Below are 24,020 nucleotides of genomic sequence, written 5' to 3'. Positions count from 1 at the left end.
AGCTCTTAAGAATGCTTTCTGTTTTGAACAATGCCAACCAGGTACTCGTACTGTCACTGAACACACGTGAAGCTTGTCCACACAAGCAGCAACCTGTTGGCACCATCTCAACTGTGATCCACAGGTCTATGCTATATTCAGCCAAGAAATGTCGACCCGCCTGAGAAGCACGAAAAAACACCTCCATATGGATTTCCTAAGCATGAACTCTTCCACTATAGTTATGCAAAATACATAAGTCTCTCCCATACTTATCCCAATTTTATACTGTTTTTATACTGTACCACAGGAGGTCCTTCACAATTCATAGTTTTCAAAGACAATTCAGTGCCTCTATCAGGCACTATAGACGTTTTATGAGGTTACCAAGATCTTAGTTTCTCTGTCACCCTCAGGGACAGTGTCATGGGGGTAAAGGGCATGTTGTTATAGAGACGCAATTGCATCAGTGGAATTACATTGAGATGGCTCATGTTTGTAAAGGTGGATGAAATAAGAACGGTTGTCAGTAGACTGGCAGAAAATACAGAGTACAGAGACACTGAGATGAATTTGCAGAACTCTGGAAAAGTTCTGAAGGAAAGTCAAGAGCTTAGTCCAGTTTTAACTGGGCTAGGTAAGAAAAAAAAATTCTCCCATAAGATCAGCTTCAGAGGCTACCACTTGAATACTAGCATCATCAGGGGATGCAATTGCTCATACTATTTTTTTTTTTTTTTTTTGGCGGCGGGGGTAGGGTGGTGGGCATAGGGGGGTGCGTATGCACGTGTGTGTGTTTTGTTTGTTTTTAAAGCATCCACTCAACACAAGGCACAACATAGAAACCCCAGTCTTAGATATGGTTGAGTATTTCCCCAACGGTCAGTGCACCTCAACTTTTCCAGCAAGCTACAAACACGTAAGTGTATGCAAAGCATGCCATGACATGTCCTGAGGTCTAAGTAAACTAAACTCTCCCTCTAGATGCAGCAAGAAATAATGCCAAAACACCAATTACTCTGTACTCGCTTGGGTACAACATGTACATTAATCATAATAAAGATTAACAGCATATATCACCAGGAAAATATTTTACTCCATCAGTCCTAAAAAACCAAAACAAACCGCCAATTCCTTCACCCCCAACTTTTTTCTGTCACTCCACTGCAGTAGCCCTAGAAGCCATTAGAAAAGCATCACCATTTGGTAATAGTAGAGGTCAGCTTTAATATGCGTGATACAGTGCCTAGATAAATAGTAAGGACTACGATGGATTTTCTGATATGGAAATGTTACTACTAAGAAAACTGGATTGGTGCCACATAATACACATTGGTAGCAGACAGCCTATGCTTATAGTAAATTTCTGATCCCCCTTCATGTATAAATTTGAATCTTGAACCCAGATGAGCATTTGCTACTACCAATCTCTCACTTCTCGTATTACCTTCATTCCTGTGTTCGAAAAAACAAATAACAGACCTAACGCTAATTTTTGAGAGCAAAGCTATCACAGGCAATCCAAGTTTCTGTACACTGTACAAATGTCATATTTTGTATAAATTCTAGATTTTTCATTTTGACTTGTTTTAAAAGATTTTTCTGACTACATGGAAAACCCGTAAAATAATGTCCTCTTACACCACCCTCAGTGATTTTCCCCACTTAGGTCTGAGAAAGACACAAAGAACTTGACAAAAATAGAGGAAAAACAGCACGCCCAGCTTACTTTTCACAGAAGTCATTCATGACACCCCAATAACTTTCAGGGACGACAAACCATTCACAGTCACCTGGACCAATATTTATATTTACTGAACAAAAGTTGTTATTTTCTTGATGACCTGAAATTTAGAGAAAAATAGACACATTTTATGTAAGGCTGATCTATCAAAATAAAGCTACGAAAATGCAAAGTTACAATTACTAAAAACCCCTACATCATAGTTTAAGTATTAGTACATACTTTTATATGACACTTACACACACTATTTAGGTGCTCCATGGTTTTAAGAAATGCAATTAAACTACCAGTGACAACAGAATTCTGCTTTTGTTAGTTTGTGGAAAACGAAAACCCGGAACTACCAATCTTGTGAATCTGACCAATACTTTCAGCAGTTCCCTTTCTGTAGAAATAAATGCTTCAAGATGCTAAAGCTTAGATTTTGTGTTTTATGATAGCTCTTGACAGTCCCAGTCAGGAGCAAAACTTCATGACTTCAGGCACTGAATAGACAAGTAGTAAGAAAATCTGTCCCAAAGAGCTTTCAAAATCAATGTAGAAATGCCAGTATTTTATCTTCTTTTGACAGCTGGAAAACCAAGCCATAATCCCTAATGGAATTTTCTAAAGTTGTACTTCAGAAAAAACAGACCCTGAAATTTAGTCCAGATCCCTCAAGTCTCAGTCCACTGCCCCAACACAGCACTATTCATTATGGAGGGTTGAGTTCTATCCTCAGACAATAAAGAATCTAAAAAGACAAAGTATACTGATTTCTATGATTGCACAAGACCTACTTCGGAAACCTGTAAAAATCTTCCAAGGCATGTAAAATACAAATACTGTCCAAGGATATAAATCCATCCTCTTTGTCCTCTTAAAGAATTCCGCATTGCATGCAAGAGGTTAGTATGGTAATTTCCTAGCACTGCAGAAATCCAGAAATTTCCACTATGAGGTAATTTAGCACTTCTTACACACAGAGTTCAGTTATACAAGAAATTAAAAAAATACTGAGTATGTACAATTTTATCATGTTTAGGCATGCTGTAAGATCTGGAAAATCTGCAGTGCAATTAAATCAATATTACAGGAGTAGAACCTGATTTTTTTCATGCAAAGAGATTATACTCACCTGGTGTTCTGCTTCCTGGAACCTTCATGTACAACTGCACTGTGTTCATGCCCAGGATGGTATGACCAACATGGCTTAGAAGATTTCCTGCTGATACCACACGTACAAAAGCAGGAAGTTTTGTCAGTTCATGGAGTTGCAACTTCCACCTGCAGCAAAATAGCAAATCAACAAACTGTGAATCCCTAAAACTCTTAGAAGAGTTTGGGAAATACAAATATTTTCAAAAAATTGTTAGCATAGGAGATAAAGGAGCAGAAAACCTACTGCTATATAACTTAGCATCTCTTAAGAGGGAAGTTGAGACAATGCAATACCCTTACGTGACAGTTACAGAAATTTAAACGACAATTTCATTTAAGGGTGAGCTAAAAGCCAGTGTGACTCACTCTCGCAGTTAGCCAGTCTGCTGCTATACTGCCAGAAAATTCTGCTTGCAGTTTACGCCTCTGTGTACATCTTTTCCAAGTGAAAACAGAGCTGTGCTCTCCCCACACCCTAAGCCAGCCAGTCAGAAACTGTTAACCATGCTTTCAAGAGCCAAATGACACAATGCTACAACATATGTCAAGAAGACTGTCTAAATATACCCTAGCCTGTGCACACAATTGTTGTGACCAAGAACGAAGTTAACAACAGGCATGTGCTACAGGACTGAATACCTGCATTAAGAAAAAGACAGATCTTCAGACACAAAAATCCCAGGACTTAAGTGTGGAGCTCTGTAATGTCACCCAGGTATCTGTGTTACTCTTCCAATTTCAAAATATTTCCAAATATAATCGCAAATCTGACAGGCTCGTTGAGGGGAAAGATAATTTGCAGCAAAAGCTGAGACTGCAGATCATAAGATCTGGCACCCTGGGATCCTACCAGAACTATTTAAAGTATCAAAATCCAATTCCCTATGAGCCTCAGGTTAGTTATGCTTAGGTTAATTTAAAGTCTCTCTTCCAATGGTTTGCTCAGCGTGCTAGTTTATTAGCAACAATTTTGTACCTACAGATAGATTTTTTCCTTAGAAAAAAATTAGCATCAATATTTAAAATTTTATAACAGTCTCTGATCACATACATATATACACGCATTGATCTTTCAGTGACTACACCACAAAGGACTTCAGCATCTTAAGCGGGCCTTATTCCCCAGTTTCAAACACCATAACCTTTTCTTCTGCTCTAATAATTGAAGTAGATCAGAATTTTTGTACTGTAGCTGGCACGACTGACAGCCTAGACATGCTGGATCTTTTATAGAAATACATACTAACTATAGAGATTGAACCAAATAAAAAATTATTACTGGTCAATAAAACCATGCTTTCAGAGTATTTCTAATACTTTCTGATGTTTTTCTGAGCTACCTTCATCTACTCACAGAAGGATATGTAGTCTAAAGAATACTCAATTTATTCCTTATTTTTTTGAGGTTCTGGGAGAGGTATCACGGCTTATCCACAGGTAAGCATTGGTCTGGTCTTTACTACATATTTTGAACCCTGTTCCTGGATAGAGAAGCAAGAGCAATGAAAAAGTGGAAGCAGAAAGGATGACAGTAGGAATAAAAGGAAACGAAAACCAAGTAACAAAAATCCAGACAAACAAAAAAGAAAAAACATCCAATCTTACAATTTCTGTGCAAAGACTGAAAACTTGGTATTGTCAGAAGTAATTAAAGTTGAAAACAATTTAAAGCCTCAGAATGAAACAAAGGGAATGTATTAGAAGGAAGTCTAGAACGAACAGTTTCTGATGGATGTTTGAGTTAATTTCTGGAAAAATAAAGATCCTGGAAATAAAAGCTTGAAAAGAGATTTTATAGTGAGAAGGACTCATAACAACAGTTTAAAGACCAAAGGTAACAATTTCATTGTGGAAATGGGGTGTGCAACTGGAACTGGGTTTATCAACAGACTGATGTCTGAGAAGAATGCATTGGTTTTCCAGAAGGAGTATCATACTGTAGAATACCACTGTGAGGAGACACTGTAATCAACTTACTTTTTGTCATCTGACAGGTCAATATTGGTCCCAAACTTGATTGTTTTAAAAGGTCCTCTTCTCCTCCTCCCAGAGCTGCAAATATAGAAAATAAAATAGGTGAATGTGAAAATGGGAATGATGTAAAAAACCCACATAAAACCAACTACAGAATTATCACAGTTATACCACACTTACTTATCCGAAGATGTAGATTCATTATCTGAGTGGTCCTTGTGGTGACTCTTCTTCTCATTTTCCTCCTATAAAATGCAATTGTGGAAATGCTTTTCTATATATGTAAATATACATAAAAGTAAGAATATTTATAAAATATATAGGTATAAAGTGATAACATGTTCACAGAGATAAGCTCATTTGTTTCAAGATGCGGGTGCAATCTTTAAAATATCTGTATCTAAGATTTTATGTCAATATTACTGTTAAGAAAATTTTTTAAAAAGTTGTTAGTCAAAAGCCATTGCAAACAATTCTTTATGACTACAAATTCAGCAAGGCTCAGGCCAGGACAACAGAAAACGTCTACACTGTAAACATTTCTGCTAGCCTACATTAGAGTTACAAATGAGTATGTTGGTTTGCTTCATTATGCAGGTGAACTGGAATCCAGTCTTAAGGAATACTGTTAACTTTTTCAGACTAGAACATTTACCTTCCTTCAAAGTCAAGCAGGTATCCTGATATGAAACTGGGATGACTAGTATTTATGAAATTAATTTTATAAAATCCATTATATAAAATCTTTTGAATTTTTCATAGCCATATGCTATTTTAGCACTGCAGTAGCTAGGACCATGACTAGTGGAAAAAATCTAACCATATTAAATGATGTAATCTGATCTTTTTAGCAGAGTGCTCAAAACCCTATTCTAAAGACTTCTTTTTTGGCAAGTATATGGACACAGAAGGAAAAAAAGTAAGATGAAAAGGAGGAAAGAACTGCCTGGAGGCTATTCAAAGATCTCTGGCTTTGAATGGGATTGTTGTTAAATCTCAAAGTGCCCTATGTACCTGAGAAAGTCTTATTCATCCTTTGAATGAAGGACAAAGAGAAGCAAAAAGGAACCTAGTGCTGATAGATTTATCAAATACTGCAAGACATGTTAGAAAAGCAATGTAATAGTTGTTAGAAAGGGGAAAAAAAAAAAAAAAAAAAAAAAAAGAAGATCACTTAGGGCAAGCCAAGAGGACTGTGTCTGTAGAAAGAAGAAACGAAGCTTTCATTTGAACACTGTGAAAAGTCACCTAAGGACAGGTCAAGGCAATGTTAGGCAAAGGACACATGTACACTGTCTGATTTCCAAGGGAAAAATGAAAATCATCATTCTGAAAATTATTTTATATATTGCATTTTTACCACCAATTTGTAACAGAGAAAAAAAAAATAAAAATCAGAAAATCCTGCAGTTCACTTCTTGGTGCAAATCCAAAGCTGAGGCTTTGCTGCTGACAAGCTGGTATGTGATCAATTACATACGTTATTAAACGTGTATATATAATGTTCCAGTGAAGTAATGTTCTCCAGCCCCTTTGGAATGATGTACAAGAATACAATGCTGGTGCAACTGTTCAAGGGGCACTAGAAAACTTCAGTCGATATCCTACTTAAATTTATTACCACTGCAAAGGAAGAAAAATCCCATTTATGTCCCAAGCTCTTGAAGACTTCAGTGCTCCCCACTTCCCAACAGTATTCCTGTTTCTTTTCCCCCTATATCAGTCTCGCTCAAAACCATGACTACCTTCCCTTCTCTTTTCTTCGACTACCAATTAATTCCTTCATTTCTAATCCTTTCCTCTAATGCCCAAAGTTTAAATCTAGAAATTCTCTTTTCTTTCTTACTGAAATCATTGCTGTTTCTGTGTAATGGCACTGAAAACTGCAATAGTCAATTCCCCACATTGGTGTTTTTCCTGTTTTCTACTTAACAACCAGTTGAGAATATCTTTTTTGTCTTAGTTCCACCTTAGCCTAATCTTTTTATAACACCAGATAATGTAAGCCTCCAAGGAGGGCCCACAGCTAATTCCAAGGATGTGCTCACTACTTCAGTAAAAATATTAAAAAGTAATAACAATAAAATAACATTTCAAGCATTTCACTCTGTCTCATATGTCTAACAACTTCTAAACTAAATAGAAACTGTTATGTTTGGTACCCAACAAAAGACAAGTATGAGTGTAAACGTCTAGTAAGCCACATCCAAATTAATTCAGAATATTATGAAGAACAAAGAAAGCTGATTTCAAAGCGTGTGTGAAATTCGAAGCAATACAAGTTTAAAAAAACCCAAACATCGTAAGTGCTAAATATTTTAATACAAATTTTGACATTATTATATGAAAGCTTAAGCTAACAAGCTTGTAAAGTATGTAATAGCCAGGAGTTTTACATTAAGAAAATTAAGTTTTACATTAAGCATTTGGGAGGAACACCCTATATACTGTTTGACCCTCTATTCAAAACAGATTTTGTAAATTTACCTGTGCTCTTCATGCTAATGGAAGTGTCTCCTTTTCCTTTACAGCTTCCATTTGTTTTCAATAGCCATTATTAATTGGTTCGAGAGCTGGTATACAGTTTGTGAATTATAACTTAAATAATAACAATGGACTTACCCTCAAAGACTCCTGGAATGAGGAGGCCTGGTACTGTGCATATTTAGCAATTGTTGTATGAGATCTACTGCTTTCACAACGCCAGATTTTCTTTGTTCCAGTGGGGTCCCAGTTTTCATCCGCTGGCTGCAGTAGTTGTGTCCTTACTTCTACTATGTGTTCATTATTTGCTTCTACCAATGTCTTAGTAGAGAAGAGTCCTAGATCTAATAAATAGGAATAAAATTCATATTTTATTAAATGAATGAGTTAAAATATAAGAGAGTTTCAAGAAAATTAATACTTAAAGTTATCTAAAGGGTTACACTAAAGCATTCCCCCCCCCGCCCCCAGCCTTCATAACATAGGCCACCTGTAGGTTAATAATTAACACTCGTGATTAATGCTCAAAAAGCTTTTCTGCACACAACAGTAGAAGCTTAGGAAAAAAACTTGGCAGCTACTGTATAGACTACATTCCAAGAAACATTTTACATGCCTTGTGCAAACAAATCTGCAAACAATTTTTAAATCTATTACTAATAAAGTATTTTTCAGACCAGAGTTTTATGAATGCACTTCCATCATATAACACATTTCCTACCAGCAATGACAGTTTTTCTATCTACAGAGTTCAAAAAATTGTACAGTGTCAGATTATAGATCATTAAATCTAAGCACAAAGACATGTAGCCATAGTTTTCATAGCAAAAAAGTCTATCTGTAAGCTTCCATATACACAGCTCAGTTCCTCTCTGCACACAACAAAATCTGCTGGATTTTGGGGGATTTTTGGGGGGGGGAGATGATCAAGATTAGAAACAGTAGCAAACTGAGAAATGACACATTACCCCAATTACTTGGAATACACAAGTAATACTGTATTACAGAAATAAAATATTCACTTTTAAGAACTGAGAGACTTCTTTTTAAAAAACACATACATTTTTTTCCAAAGTAAAAAAAACCCCATATAACATAAACTTACCTAATTTAAGCGCTCCAGCAAGGCCACGTATTACAGTAACAGGGTTGTTTGGATTTGTACAAAATTGATGTAAAGGTGGAAAGAAAGCATCTCGTTTATTTTCCAACTGTAAAATTATAATGGAATATTAGGTGGCGGATGAATTTAGACTCCTTATTTGTAAAATAAAAAAGATTAATAAAAAAAAAGATAAACAACAGAAAGAAGACAGGCATTTTCTCCATTTCCCTGCACTATGGGGAATGAACAGCTACATCATACAACCCTTTCCATAGTAAAAGCTGGGTTCACTCCTGAAATTAATTTGTTACTGCAATTTATTTCTTGGCATGAATTATTCCCAGGTTGCCTTGGCTTTTGCAACTCAGGTTTCCTGCAGTTTATTTCTTTATCTGACAATAGCCTTGTACATTCCCTAAATCTACAGAATTCTCTGAAGAGCAAGATTATATACTAACTTTCTTTTTAGAAGTCAAAAAAGCTAATTCTACAGATAATGTATACAAGAAACAGTATAATTAAAAAGACTACTCTCACAGTATATCTCATGTTAACCAGAAAGGCTGATTTGGTTCTCTTACGCTTTTGTGCACCTATGACCTCAATTTTATGCTCTAATCTCCCCCATCTTTTTTCTTTTTTTAAATTTTATTTAAAATTGTTGTGCATCTTTTAAAATGCCCAAGACATCTCTTTCAATAAACAAAACACAATACAGAGTTCCCAAATATTGGGACCCATGCTGGCACATCTACGCAGTATGCTGCAGCATGATGACTTAGCAGCTTTGTACGGACTCAACAAAGCTGTGACGAACTTTTAATAAGGTAATTAATTCAGATGCAACACTTAGAGAACAGTTGGAAGCACTATTGCTTCCGAATTAATCTAGGTCTCGGGCAGACTCCTTGTGTAGTATCAGACCAAAGTGCCAACCACTTCTGGTCCCCAAGTTGAGCTGATCAAAGCTAACTTGAGGTTTTCACACTGGCTGTATGGACATACTATAATTTATTCTTCTGTTATGAAGACAGTGCACATCCTGTAACTTATTCTTCTATTACTAACTTAGCTCAAACTTTTCACAAAGCTATTATGAAACTTTACTGTCAGAACAGAAGTTTTAATGTTTGAGTAAGAAAATACTATACAACTAAAACCTGCCTTTTCCTAATGACGTTTTGTTCTTAAATCACCTCAACTTTCATTAATTTTTTCTTTACTGTATTTTGAAGCAGGTTGTTAGAAGAGTTTAGTTTAATTACTTGCTCATTTATACCTAAACTGTTACTTGCAAAACATGTACACACATATTTGAAATTTTGTGCATCGTATCTAATGTTTTGCTTATTCTGCCAATATTATGAGTATTAAAAAAATTAATAAAAACATTCTGAAACTTTTTCCTGTTTACCGAAATTCCTAATTTACAAGTACTTTAAAAGCCAAACTGTGTCTCAAAATTTTCTTTAAGGTTAGCATTTTTCCTGCTTATACACTAGTTGGGAGAGCACTGTAATTACAATTCAGCTATGAATAGTGCATCTTTAAAATAATTACATTATGTAATTCAGATATCCAAACAATTACAAAAGACAGTCAGCAATGCACTTCTACCATTAGATTTACTTACATAAATACTAGGTGTAGGTGGATTCAGCTTGTCCTTTGGCAAGGGAGGGTATGGTGGAGGCGGTGGTCGTGGAGGTGGGCATTTATCCAATAGAATACTACTGTTAGATAAGCCATTTTTACCCAGATTCCTAAAAGGAAAGAAGAGCTGCCTCTGTCAATACTTGACAAATAAAATAAATATATATTAGTGTCATCTCTTCTGCAAAATAATGATGTATAAGAAGAAACCGTAATTTAAGATGCAAAGAAAGCTCACACATTTTAATTTTAATAATTTGATATTATTCAAAATAATCCCCACTTTGCCTACCAAATCTGCAACATCACCACTACTGGTTAAAAATGTGGCCATTTTAAATAAAAGCAAGTATGACTGCTTTGAGAAAATTTAACAGAGAAAGCACATTTCAACTAGAAATAGAGAAGAACCTTATTAGGTCGGCACTGGCTGGTGGATGATCAGTTCATAGCAGTTGACATAATGCAGTCCAGTAATGCTGTGCATAGCACTGTGTAAGAGCACAAAGTCAGAAAATGACAATGCCTCAGCCAAAAAACTGCTGAGTCACAAGAAACAACTATAACTACACTAACGACACTAAATTGAACAACCACCTACCCCTTTCTGATTTACACATTTTGAAGCCAGGAGGAGCCACTGCTGCATAATCCATTTGTTTGAGCAACAGAGGAAAGGACCTACCCTGAGCGAGTTGCTGTGTCAACACCCACACACGTACTTGAGTGAGAACCTTGCTTGTTACATTTGCAGCCTTTCTTTGGAGATTTCCAGACGTGGATAACCCGCCGTATGTGTATTCACTTTTCCTATAACGAATGACCTCAAAAAATCTGCATTCTGAGCTTAGTCTACATTCAATTTCCAGTCACTATCACCAGGAAAGTATTTATTAACAGAACCATCCCTTAAATTTTTGTTTGTTAAAAATTACTCAACTACTTCAAAATTCTTCCAACTACACATTATTCAAATCCTTCTTCCAACCTCACTTGATTCACTACCTGTTGTTACCACCTCTCAACACCCCACAAAATGGGATGTTTCTAATGCATAATTTAGTTATGTATCTGCACAAAACTCACCAGTTACAAAAAAGTTGTTCTGGTAACAACAGTCTTCGGCAGAAAACACAGCTGACTTACATTACATGAAACTCCCAGCAACAGAGTTTGTCTCTAAACCACAGTAATACTGGCACTGAAAAACACTGTAGAGCTGGATGCTGGCCTGTGAGAGCACTGCTTCAAATCAAGCTACCATAACCAATGAGTAAGATGGACTTGGGGCTTGAGATCAGATCAGACTGACTGTTATGAGAAAGAAACACATTAAAGAAAATGAGCAAACATCTCACGTACCCCAGGCTGCAGCAAAGATGAGCATCCTGAGAAACTGGTGCTCATCACAACAAACAAGTCAGTCAGTTCAGAACTTATGCCAGCTTTCTAACTTGTACGTTGCTCTCCTCTGACAGAAGATCAGAGCAATACAGAGACATATTTAACCACTGTCTCCAAAGCATGCCTGTCAAAATACCAAACACAGCTTATTTCTTGTGCTAGGTAAGCCTAATGTCAGAACAGATTGCAACTTCAAAGAAACTCAAAGAGCAATGCGGAAGCTTTGATTAGGAATCATCCAATTTGGCAAAAAACTCACTGACCAATGCTTAATGTCCAATGCAGTTCTTGCAACGGCCCTATTGTCCCCACACAAAAAAACATAGAAAAAACCCACAGCAATATAAAATCACCATCACTCAAAGAAATTTATCAACCATGGTTGCATGAATCCAAGATTCAGACCATCTATACAAAGTGAAACTATAATCTGAATAGCAGATATTAGAAGTAACTATAAACTTTGCATTACCAAACTGAAAAATAAAACCAAGAAAAGCAAATGCATAGTATTAAAAATCAAAGAGAACTTTGACAAAATTCAGTTTGCATCAATAAACAGTTCTCAGGCAATTTTGAGGCAAGGAAGATGAGAAAGACTGAACCTGAAGAAAAAGGGACATTGCTCAGAACTAGTGTGACTTAAGCTACTGTAGTCACAACCACATAATCACCACAGCAAAAGCTCAGTAAAGCCAGGGTACATGGGGTCTTCAGGGAAGGGGGACAATAGAGAAAGGAGAAACTCCTGAATGCTTAGAGAAACTACAGGTCTGAAAAAGCAAAGGAGATAGAGGAGAAAGCAGAGAGTACAGAGCAAAAGATCAGATGAGCAGAGTTATCTCATAAACCCAGCACTTGAAGCTGATACTACCAAATGTGTGCCACAGTTTCCTATTAAGTTACTAAAACCCTGTGTGGAAATTTCAAGAGAGGAAAGGGGCCAAAGAAAAGCAAAGCTGAGATAGGAAAACGCTTGTAATTCAAGTGGCACAGGAAACAGATGGGCAGAATATTTAAAGTTGTCTTTAACAGACCAGTTCCACTCTTTTTTTTTTTTTACTATGAATCAGAATAACTTACTATTAATAACAATGCAAGAGAACTATTAAAGAATAACGCTGTAATTGATAGTGTGCAAAACAGAGTGATGGATATTATAAAAAACACCACAGAAGTACTAAAAAGATTTGCTACTGGCACCTGAAATGAAGCGGTGTGAGTATCCGCTGCCGGCCTCTCCACCTCTGGAAATACAGAACTACGGCTAGTGAAAGGAAAGCGAAAGACCCTTTCTGACCACAGCAACCGTGAGGAAAATCTCACATATCTCTGTTTCAAGAGCATACTTTTTGTAAGAGGCTGAAAGAGGAAACAGATGCAATGCTTGAGAAAAAACAAGCCTGATTCAGGCCCCGAAAAGAAACTGGATGCCCAAATAGTCACCTACAATGCTGTGATGGAGGAATGAAGAGAAGGACAGGCTTCAGTCATCTAAACTGACTTTCCAGAGGGAATTAGTTTTTCACAGCGTGCTCAGGGAGAGGAACACCCTCCATTCCCGCCGAGCAGGAAGAGAAGGCAGGAGCAGCTGTCAGCCTCAGAAATAGAAGGACAGAGGTGCACACTGATGTGCAGCACTGTCCTGAGCCAAAGCTGCAGCTCTCAGCCCACTGTGATTTGGGTAAAACAAATCGATGGGTAAAAGCAACAACTCATGCAACTGCTTTACCCTGAGGACCAAACCCAAACGGCTATGCTTAGGAGTGACACCAACCACTATGGATGAAATAGGTGCCTCAATTTCATGTAATTACAGGATCTCTTGAATAATCAATCATCAGATTCATTAAAACACCCCCTTTTTTCCCTTTTACTGCTCTTCAGGATACATTCCCACACCTTCTAAAAACAGTTTATGTCCTTCAGTCTTAGAGAACAACTTTCCCTCTGGCTGTACCAAAACACACAGTTAACCAGAAGCAGAGGTGTGACCCAGTCTGCTTGGCAACAGCCACTCTCCTCTTCATTATATAGCACTCACTCCCCAGTCCATGCTGTTAGCAAATATTAACACAAATAATTTAATGCTATGTAGGGATTTCTTGACAAATGAAGACTGATGGCTTAGCCTAAGATGATGCCTTCATCCATCTACCACATTTCTTCCCTCAAGTTTACTATTTTCACTGCATGGACAACCCAGTAGCTTGTTATGCAGCTGGGACGTCCCTGCTCATGCAAAGATGGACTCCAGCTGCTCTAGCCTTAGAGACTCCCCCATCAGAGCCCTACATCACTATCAAAAATTAAATAAAACATGACTGAAATCTGATCCCAAGGCAGTATCACTGAAACACAATTACATGAAACTCACCAGTTAGTTGCTATACACTTCATAGGCACTGTATTGACTTTGTACCATCCCAGTTGACTGAAAAAAGGTGCAAGTTTAAAGCCAACTGTGTTACACAGCTGTATTAATTTTAACTCTATTTTATTACACAAACTCTCAACTACATCAAGAATATTAAAGCTAACATGATAAAAACTTATTTTCCGAGAACCAGGAATCATTATCATTAATTACTATCCTTTACATTTATTAATCACCTCAATAATTTTATTATCTTGCTCAAGCCTAATGTCAGACTGAGAGAATTGTGTCTACTTCTCAGAAAGCAGTTCCATAGTGCTTTTCAAGTCCTCTGGAACTTTTTCTGTTTTCCAAGAACTATTAAAAAAAATCTGTATGAACAATAACAATTCTCTGGCCTGCTCTTTCAGAGCTCAGGGATATACGTTATCTGGGCCTCTGACTTAAAAACACCAAATTTAAGTATAACTACTGTTTAACCTTCTCCTTGTGAAAACAGAGCGTGTTATCGTACATCCCATGATGTGAACATTGTATCTGCCTTTTTCCCAAGCACAGAACAAAAATATTTACTGAACTCTCTTGCCTCTATTGGCTATTCGAATAGCTCTGTGCAGTCATTATGCATTAGTGTTTTTTGTGTTTCTTCTTTTTCATTCTTGGCTATAGTTGTCCTCTTCCAAACTTCATTTCTGAGTTTTCTAGAACTCTTAGCTTCAGTACTTTTAAAAATATTTGCCCTTTTTGTTTTTAATTGGGAGACTGTGACCTCTTGATGATAATGAAAAGTTCCTAAACAATTTCCAGTTATTTTGGATTTTAGGTACACTTTGCAGGCCAAAATGGAATAAGTTACAATCATTCGCACTTAAGCAGTTATTTTTGTTGTGAAGTCAGTCTAAGTGAATTATTATTTGAGGATTAGCTGCATGAGAATTAACAAGGTTTTACCACTCAAGGGTTATTCTGAAGAACAAAATTAATACCCTCTCTTCCCCAAATAAAAACCACATTTAACATGAATATAAGGAACTGTGGATTTATGTGATACTCCATCTCAAATCTATCAGAATTAATTAATCTACAAAGAAGAATGAACAAAAACATTTTAAAAATGCGCCTGCAGAAGGAATCAGTTGAAGCACTGGGATGCACAGTACTTACTTGACCCAGTCTTGATTCAAACCCAGCCTTTCTTAACAGTTAGTGGATACAATTAATTGCTTTAATACTGCAAGTTATTATAAAAACACAGAAAAACATCTGTCAACACCCATCACCCTGGGAAGGAGGCGGTTACTCCCAACGCCCAACTGGGCTCTCTGAGGCTCACCTCCCCAAGCTCCTTCTATAGCCAGTAGAGAGAGATGAGCTCTCAAAGGGGAATATAAGGAAGTCAAGTCAAGCTTACATTATACTCAAATGCAAGTAATGCCAGATAATTATACAACCTGTTTATCATGCAATTCTCTACCCCAGCCTTTCACCACCAGGTACTAGCTGGCAATACTCCCAGAGATCTTTCTTTTTAAACCTACAGAAAATCCTACAATAGAATTGTGGATTTTCTCATTATGCAAATGTATTTCTAATAATTTTCGAGTTCTGTTCTGGTTTTGACCTCGATAGTATAGATTGGCAGTAAATTTCAAAGGTTAATTATATGTTATGTAAGAAGTAATGTTCCTTTTTTTCTTTTCTTAATGACTTTTACATCTTTCCTTTCTATTTCATTTCCTAATCACCTTGTTCTTAGGCTGTAAGACAAACAGAATCACATTAATGACTTATGTAAGAAAAGCATTATAACAAGTGGTACCGAACTTTTTCATATGCTTGCCTTTCCCCTAAACTATAAATCTTACCTATGTTTTTTTACTCCCAGATAATTCTGCTTCCCATCTGCAGAATTCTGTATTTGCCTTTTGAAACAAAATGGAATGTCTTACTCTAAGCAGGGTTTAGCTTGTGAAAACACAGTATTTCAAATTTTATTCTTAAAACTTTTGCTATGGTGAAGTTGACTTGCCAGAAGTAATGTGCCTTTAGAAGAACTGAACAATTTTGCCTTCAAGCCAAAAAAGTCCTTTGCTTACAGACAAAGAAACCTCCCAGTAAAACAAGAATTGCTTTTGTTGTTTTTGTTTTTAAGAACAAAACACAAACTTAATCCAGCTCCTTTCTCCACAAAGTACTTCCCCTCAAATAGATTTAGGCTCATTGCCTCTCGACTGCAGAGTTCCCAAACCAGTGATTCACTAATTGATTTCACAAAGCAGGCTTAATTGCCAGGGAGCAGCACCTTCAGAAAGATCAGCCCAAGTTTGCTTCTGCCCCAGGCTTCAACACGGGGCCCACCGAGCAACGAGATGTCTGTCCACTTCAGCCTCTGCATTGCTTTTCCCACTCCCTCATGAAGCTTCTTATTTCCTACGCTTGTGTACATGCTAGCCATTTATCAGGCCCTTTTCCAGACTGTTTAACCCAAACCATCTTCTGTTTGTTGTCCTATACTTTTATCTTTTACAAGGTCCCTCGAGAGGCAGCTAATCTCTCCTGGTCTCCTGTCACTTTCTTTTCTCAACGGATTGCTCTCTACTCTTCCTCTTTGCACACCAAAGAAAAAGAACTATAAAAAGGCATGTTAGTCCTTTTTAATATGCATTACCATCAAGCCTACACCTCTCATTTGCCTTCCCCAATTAAGCCAATTGGTAAAACTTTCAAGTTCAGAAATGCCTTAAGAGTTTTCAAATTAGTCTTTCCAAATATCAACCATAAAAATGACAACAGCAACTCTCAGCTGACACGAAGCTGCCCAGTTATCTGGCTGGGCTCTTTAGGTTTGAGGACCTCTTGCATGGACTTCTCTAAGTCATTATCAAACAAAAGTTTTGTTTGGAGCTTTGCCTGTTCTTTCAAGGCTGTGAACAAGCTTTAATAAATAATGATTAAAAAAACCCCCTAAGCCATTTCTTATTTCTTTTATGAGAAACAAAACGAGTCTACTCAGGAACTTCTCTGTGCTGCTTAAGGGAAGGACTTGACCTCACATCGGCTTTAGAAAGGGCAAGTGATGAACCCTCTTAACTGAGACGGATACTGGATTTCTAACTTCAGTCCTCCAGGATGTTAATTAGATGCACCAGTTGAAACACTGAGCTAGGAATCAGCAGGTTTCACTTCAATAGAAATAAACAGCTCGAGTGTTCAATCTCCAGTATTCTGATAACGTTTCATTAATTTTCCTTTCAGAAGGATTGCTCACAGGGAAAAGGTACTTACATTTCTAAGAGTACAGAAAAGAGTTTTTGATAAGTCTCTTTAAGGAGACGTGACACACAACTAGACAAAAAAAGACAGAAAAAGAAGAGCACACTCTTCTTCTTTTCCTATGTATTAACAATCGGCTTTTCTAATAACAAACTCAGAGCGTTTATTCCTAGCATATTTTCTTCTTTTAATCACACGATTTTCACTTATGCTCAACGTTACTTGGTTTTTGGTTGTGTGTGGGGTTTTTTTTAATGACCTCAACAGGGGATTTTCTCTAGGAATCTAAGGAAGGATAATTAATTTAATAGTACACTCTTTTATCTGTTATTTTGCTCAGAGGCTTAAAGAAATTTAGTTTACTATGTAGACAGTTTACCAAACATAATAATTTAGTTGTTTTATAACCACCTTAAAATTTACTGTTGCAATCAGTTTTATTGGTAGGGACGACTAACCAAATCACACTTACACTTCCCAGAATCACCTCCTCAATTCTCTTTCATCCGTACACTCCAACAGCAGTTTAACAAGATGAGCACATTTGTTACCCTACTGTTCTCCAGAACAGCATCTTAATGAGATTTGCATATTTTAGTCAGCTACTGCATTTCTAAATTCCTTGTAGCTTTTCAATGAACATTGTCTAGCCCTTGAAGGGAAGCTCCTTGTAGAAGTATCAATTGCTATGCCAGCACCTTCTGTTTGACCCCTTCTCAGCCTCCTAAACAACCTCACTTCACCGCATGAATAGAATAGGTCTCTGTTAAATATTTCCTCAGCATTCTCACTGAGGAAGATGGATATAAAGAAACTTTTCAGCCTCTGCAATGATCTTGCCCTGCTTAAGCGCTCACTTTAGTCTTTGGTAAAACAAGAACATTTACCAAGTCTGTTCCTATGGACCAGACAACCTATTCACATGTAATAAAAAAAGAATCAAATGGAGTTTTCTATTTGGCATGTGTTTTGCATTTTACAATACAAAGCATCTCCTTTCACCAAATGGCTTCACTTCAGCAGCTTTCATTAATACAACACTTGTTTACATAAAGCAAAATTACAATCTCACAGCATTTATTTTTGCCTGACTACTTCCATTTTTATTTTATTGTAATGCATGATTTCTGAACCCCTTTTGTATTAATTGCTTTTACCTTAAAAACCACCAAACTTCATATCTCTGATGTTCCTCTGTTCTTAAGCAACATCCTAGCAACATTAACAAACAAGTCAGTTTTTGGTGGTTAGTATTACCATGTTGCTTCCTGATAAAATCCCTCCTGTGAGATGAGGAACTTCATTATACTGCAGTTCACTATCCTGTAGTAGGTCAGTAGAGTTAAGTTGTGAATCAACTCTTGTGCATTACTTAATCCCAAACTGCTAATAATTTCAGGTCTTCTGTGCTCTAAGCACAAATAAAACTGTAGGGTCTAAAAGATGTAAAAAATGGCTTCTCTTAGACAAAACTTTTTTTTTTTCCAAACCTGTAAACATTTGAAAAAAAGATTATTTAACAAATAGACTTCTAAGGAATTTCAATGCGACTTACAAGTAACATAAACACTCTGGTTTTGAAGTAAGCATATACTAAACAGAGCCAAATGCAGAATAATGAGGAGGAAAATAAAAATTATTAATCTAGAGCTCCAGCTATAAAAAAGCAAGTTACATCCACCTGTTCCTACCTGCCAAAATGAGTTTTTTTTTCCCTAGAGAATACCATCAGGACAATAGGGCAACAAACTGTATCAAGTAAGTATTGTTGGAGAGCAAGAAGAATATGCCAGAAGATAACAGAATATAATTATCCACATTAGAGATGAAGCCAGAATGTCTTTCTGAACATATCAAATTAAATAAGGGTATGCATGTAACAAATGGCAAATTAATACATTTAAGGCCCTATCCAGTGTAGCTCCAATATATAAAAACTAATACTACAAGACAACTCCCCTCTCCCTGTGCATGAAGTTTATTCTAGCACAGGTGTTTGGGTTTTTGTTTGGTTGGTTTTTTTAAGGAAAAAAAAATCAAATTATTTTCAGGTTTGCTATTGTGGATAGCTTTTCTGCAGTTTTTACAGTAATTTTAAAAATCAATACTTTTGGTCACAAATTCACTTTTGTACCTCAAGATACCACTTACAGAGACAGCGCCCAAATGTAATCAGTACTATGGGAAGTATTTTCAATTCTTTGTTTTTCCGTTACCTTACACCGTGTTAAAAAATAAAGGTTAACGTGCAGTACTGAAGTTCATACTATCTGACACATGAGTATATAAACATCTTCTATCCCACTATGTATAAAGGTTGACTTATTTTGTGAATAAGCAGGGCTTTCAGCAGAGTATCTTTCAGTATTCTCCCCCCTAAACATTTTCTCCTATGTCAATCATGCACACAGTATCTATGACAAGGATGTTCTCCCCAAAGCTCTGCTCCTGAGCCATCAATGTGCATGCATGCACACCTTCAAACTCTACACATTTTAAAACAAAGCAAGGGCTAATCAACTAGTTAGTACATGGCTGGCATAGCCTTGTCCTCAGATTTATACATCTGAACTGTAAGACATATAAGGATTGCAGAAAAAAAATTTAACATACTATATAGTGGTTATGTTATATAGAGTTACTATTTCTATTAGAATGAAAAAAACATGTAGACAGGACCTTTTCCCTAACAGATCACCAGCCCTAGCACAGGTCAGGAACAGTAATAATGAGCACAACAGAATTTTCACATATGGGACATTGTCTCTCTGACTGCCTTTACACTTTAGGTTTATCCTAAAAATGCTGCAATTGTAACCTTGTTGCTAGTCTCACCAAGTTTCTCAGAATCTCTCATTATTAGAAGACATATGCAGATATTTTCCAGCAAGCATAGTTTGATGAGGAGAGATCCTGTCTCTAAAATTTGTGAAAGAAGTCCCAGCCTAGACTGAAGCATTTCCTGACCTCCAAGTTGCTAAGGAAAAAAAAAAAAAAATCTCTCCTCCACTTTTCCCATTGCTCATCTTTATTATCCAGCTACTAAGTCCTCTGCCTTGCTGAATTAAGGTGCAGACAGGCTGAAGAGGGAGCTCTCAATCTCTGCTCAGTAAGAAAGAAAGTAAAAGGCACATCCAACACTTTCTGAGCTGTCTGCAAACTATTAGCTTACCTCCCTTGAAAAATGATTACATGAGCCTGGGAAAAAAAAAGGACTACATGAACCCAAATGAAATGCTGTAGAAAAAGACAAGAGACCTAATCACCACATTAGGAAGTATTTTTTTAAGGGTCAGTATTTCATAATTAGGGTCCCTGAATACTGTTAGAAACTTCTATGTACAACTTAAAGCAGAACTTGGTATCATCCCAGTGAGTAAGTTAAAGAAAGCACAGCGGCAGCATCTGGCCAAGCGAAAAGTAAACTTGACATGCAGGTCATGGCAAAGATCTATAGGTTCTGGCAGTGCTTAAAATTCGGCCCTTCTGCACTAAATTCACAAGTTCGATCGAGTGGGAGTCTGTCCATACTCTGTGGCAGGCAGATTTGCTCTGCCCCTCCTTAGACAAGCTGCAACTAGGAACTCAGTAGCCAGTACTCAGCAGCGCTCAGCCATGCCCGTGACTCCGGAAAAGCTTGCTGTCGGCACACGAGCCTGGGCAAGAGCTACACTGCGGTGCCTCCGCATCGGCTCTCCAGCTCCAAGCACAGGAGGAGCAGCCTTGCACCTGCCTGCAGCAGAGCTTACATTCGCTTAGAAAAGCCCCTGCAGACACTCCTGTGCCACTCAAAACAAAGTTATTAAATTTCTTTTGCTATGATGAAGCCACGGTTTTTAAAGTAGAATAAAGACAGAAAAATACTTTTATTATCCTCCCTTTATTTTAGAAATTAAGTATCACTAGGAATACTACCTCTATCAATGTGCACAAAAGCAAAGACTTGTATTAAAAGCTGGTTTAGGATTTTTGTAGTAAAAATACTCAACGTTTTCCTATGGAACACAAACTGGAGATCTCGCCTACAAAGAGCTTGATAAACAGCATACTGAAACAATCAAAATGCAGCATTTGACTAGAGGAGTACACTTCCCATGACTCTCCCAAGAAAGCTGCATGCAAATTTCTGCTAAGCAAATTCTGAAGACACAGAGCAGCTAAACTTCAAGAAAGAACTTTAAGTCTAAAACAATTTATTTTATGTGTATTTGCAATGCACTCATTCTAACACCAGACATTGAAGCTATTTTTATACTTCTACCAGCAAGAACACATACGTGGTCCCAATTAAAAAAAGCTGTTAGGCTCTCCATTTTTATGAATGTAATAGGTGTAGAAACTTCACTTGAAAATGAACTTTACTCTATAAGACTTAATATTTGAAGGATGACAAAATGAGCTCCCTATAGGTTTTCTTCTCTCTTCTAGGAAATTTATCTTTGTAACAGATACCTACAGACAGCTATACCATGATCAGTATTAGTCATCAAATCCCAGTACGTTAGAAACCAGTAATTCTCAATCACAGTAACAGTTGAAGCTTTTCTGCATTTAACTGATTTATGTGGGTGCAGCAAAAGAAGGATATAAACATGCTTTTATCACTTTTTTTAACATCAAAACCGGTAATGCTCAAAAGCACTACATTTGCTATATAATCCCAAATAAAATATTTTGGAGTAAAATGTATTGAGATAGTAAAAATTCCAACAAGAATTCTGACACCAGAAAAACACAGATAACATTTCAACTAAAAGAACTGTAAACACAGTTCAGTATGGAAAATAGCAGCTAGAGTACAGATCAAAACATTCAATAACTGTGTGCTTATGATTAAAGGGACTTCTGTGAACTTTAAAGGCATCTTACATAACTTTTTCACAAATGGCGACAACTACAAGACATGGATATAGAAATTATAGTGCTCTAAACGGTCATTTCAATTTCTCAGCATGTTTGGATTTCAAATAAAATTCTTTTGAGAAAGAAGGCAAATCTCTCTAAAGACTACCCAGAAAATCTAAGGACTTTAAGATAGCCTACACAGGGAAGGCTGTGAGCAGTAAGCATAAAGTGTGAATTTGCAAAGCTAACTAGTATCTGACAGGCTCCCTGCTAGCACATGTAAGCATGACCTCAACCTACCTTTGAAGGATAATTACTTTTGAAAAGCTTTGTCTAAACTGTGTGTAGTGGAGTTTGCTCCACTTTCAATGGAATAAACTATCTTATGCTTAATGTATATTAAGACTGATAACATGGTGCATTATTACCAGGCAATTACATACAGTAAACATAGAGTTTACAATTAACTAGCTTTCCCATGTAGATAAAGTTTCAGTGTATAACAACATAAAGCTGTCTACTTCTGAGCAGAGGTGATTGAATGTCTCAAACTTGTCCATATAACTAACATACCATACTACTTCTGCCTGCCAGCACATTCATACTCCACAGGCACTCCAAAGTAGCTATATACCCCAAAGCTTCATAAAGGAACTTTTACCCTTCTAAGTAAAGACAAAGCCAGCCAGTGAAATACTTTTCCATTGTCATCACATATATTTTAAGTGTCGGCACTTGTAACATTGTCCATGAAAAACTCCTACAATATTTTAAGATGCCTAAGGATTTCACTCTGATGATAATATTTGTTCAGTGATGACACAGCACAGTGCAATAAGAGCAACACTATATGCAGAGCTCTGCTATTGTGCCGGATGTCTAAATATAGGGCTTGTAAGCAGTGTGGGGGGAGTAAAGTCTCAAAGGTTGCAGAATAATCACTAAGTCTTAGAAAATAAATTTTATTACTACTGTGGCAAAATACATCTTTTCTTGATGCAGGGGACTCTATGAAATTATCCTTTTTATTGTTAGAGCCTGTATCTAATTAAAGAGTTGGATATGAAAAGACTCTGAAAATGTGCTTGCGGATTTAACCATCAAATCCCAGCACTCTGACTTCTGCTGGAGGTTCCTACCCTCTGACAACTACACCAGTGTCACACAAATAACCCAAACTCACAGATGCATTTCCATTTCTTTTTCTTTGGAAAGAGTGGGGAGTTTACCTGTCATTTTTCGTGATTTAACAACACTGAGGTAAGAAATAAATAGCTAAGAAGCAAATAGAAATGTCAAGACTTGGAGCGTAGTGTTTCTGCTACATTGCTTTTTAGTAAGACAGACCTAGGAACCACCAGAAGTGTTAAGGGAATGCATTTAAGCGGACTACGTGGATATGAAATGAGCCTAATCATTCCAGTGCCAACATGCCTGTTGAGAAGATGGGACTTATGTGTCGGAGATGAACAATGGCAGATTTAGCTGCAGCAGACTACTGCCCTCAGTCCACCATCCTTTTCTGCCACAGGCCACTGGCTATTGCACAGGTGGCTAATTTTGCTGCATTTCTATACTACTATATCACTACATCGATACCACTGTAGCTTACAGTATAACATCTTTGCCAGAAGTCACTGCTAAGAAGCATTATCTGAAACTTCTACAACCTAGTCTTCCACAATCCGTGCCATCCTGTATTACTAGCAATGAAGACATCAGGGAAAATGCCGTGCAATTTGCACAGTCACACTGCAATCATTGCCAGGTTTCCTAGTGGTTGGCCTCACTTTTTACCTTAATCCATTATGCATCTGATCTAAAATGATTCAAGCTTACTGACTAAAGACAAAAAATGACAGTAACATACCTGCTAATAAACTGGAATATAAGATGAACCAAGGCTTATACCTCTGAAGAGTCAAAACTACCTACACTGTAATGCGACAGACTTAAAACTAGCTGAAAGACTGCATTTTTAAAGCACAATCCACTACATGAAGAGCTTCTATACTTGAGCTATAGGTACTGAAACCACCACT

At 37.0% G+C, this 24,020-nt stretch overlaps 1 protein-coding gene across 18 annotated transcripts in view; it reads right to left on the bottom strand.

Moving 5' to 3' along the window:
• The window catches only part of KDM6A (lysine demethylase 6A), a 168,386-nt gene that overhangs the window by 13,607 nt on the left and 130,759 nt on the right, over positions 1 to 24,020 (bottom strand). For all 18 annotated transcript variants that reach the window (XR_008236326.1, XR_008236328.1, XR_008236332.1 and 15 more), the window contains 7 exons: positions 10,060 to 10,189; positions 8,427 to 8,532; positions 7,460 to 7,665; positions 5,018 to 5,082; positions 4,841 to 4,915; positions 2,841 to 2,989; positions 1,709 to 1,823 (listed from right to left, as the gene is read on the bottom strand). Coding sequence is in view for 7 of the 18 variants with exons in the window: in XM_052794678.1 (XP_052650638.1) it covers positions 1,709 to 1,823; positions 2,841 to 2,989; positions 4,841 to 4,915; positions 5,018 to 5,082; positions 7,460 to 7,665; positions 8,427 to 8,532; positions 10,060 to 10,189 (846 nt within the window). In the remaining 11 variants the exon portion in view is untranslated. The remainder of the gene's footprint in view (positions 1 to 1,708; positions 1,824 to 2,840; positions 2,990 to 4,840; positions 4,916 to 5,017; positions 5,083 to 7,459; positions 7,666 to 8,426; positions 8,533 to 10,059; positions 10,190 to 24,020) is intronic.

This window comes from Harpia harpyja, chromosome 8 (genome assembly GCF_026419915.1).
Source record: "Harpia harpyja isolate bHarHar1 chromosome 8, bHarHar1 primary haplotype, whole genome shotgun sequence".
In the NCBI taxonomy this organism is placed as follows: Eukaryota; Metazoa; Chordata; class Aves; order Accipitriformes; family Accipitridae; genus Harpia; species Harpia harpyja.
Note: the sequence above shows the minus strand (reverse complement) of the source record. Positions and strands in the feature narration are given on the sequence as shown.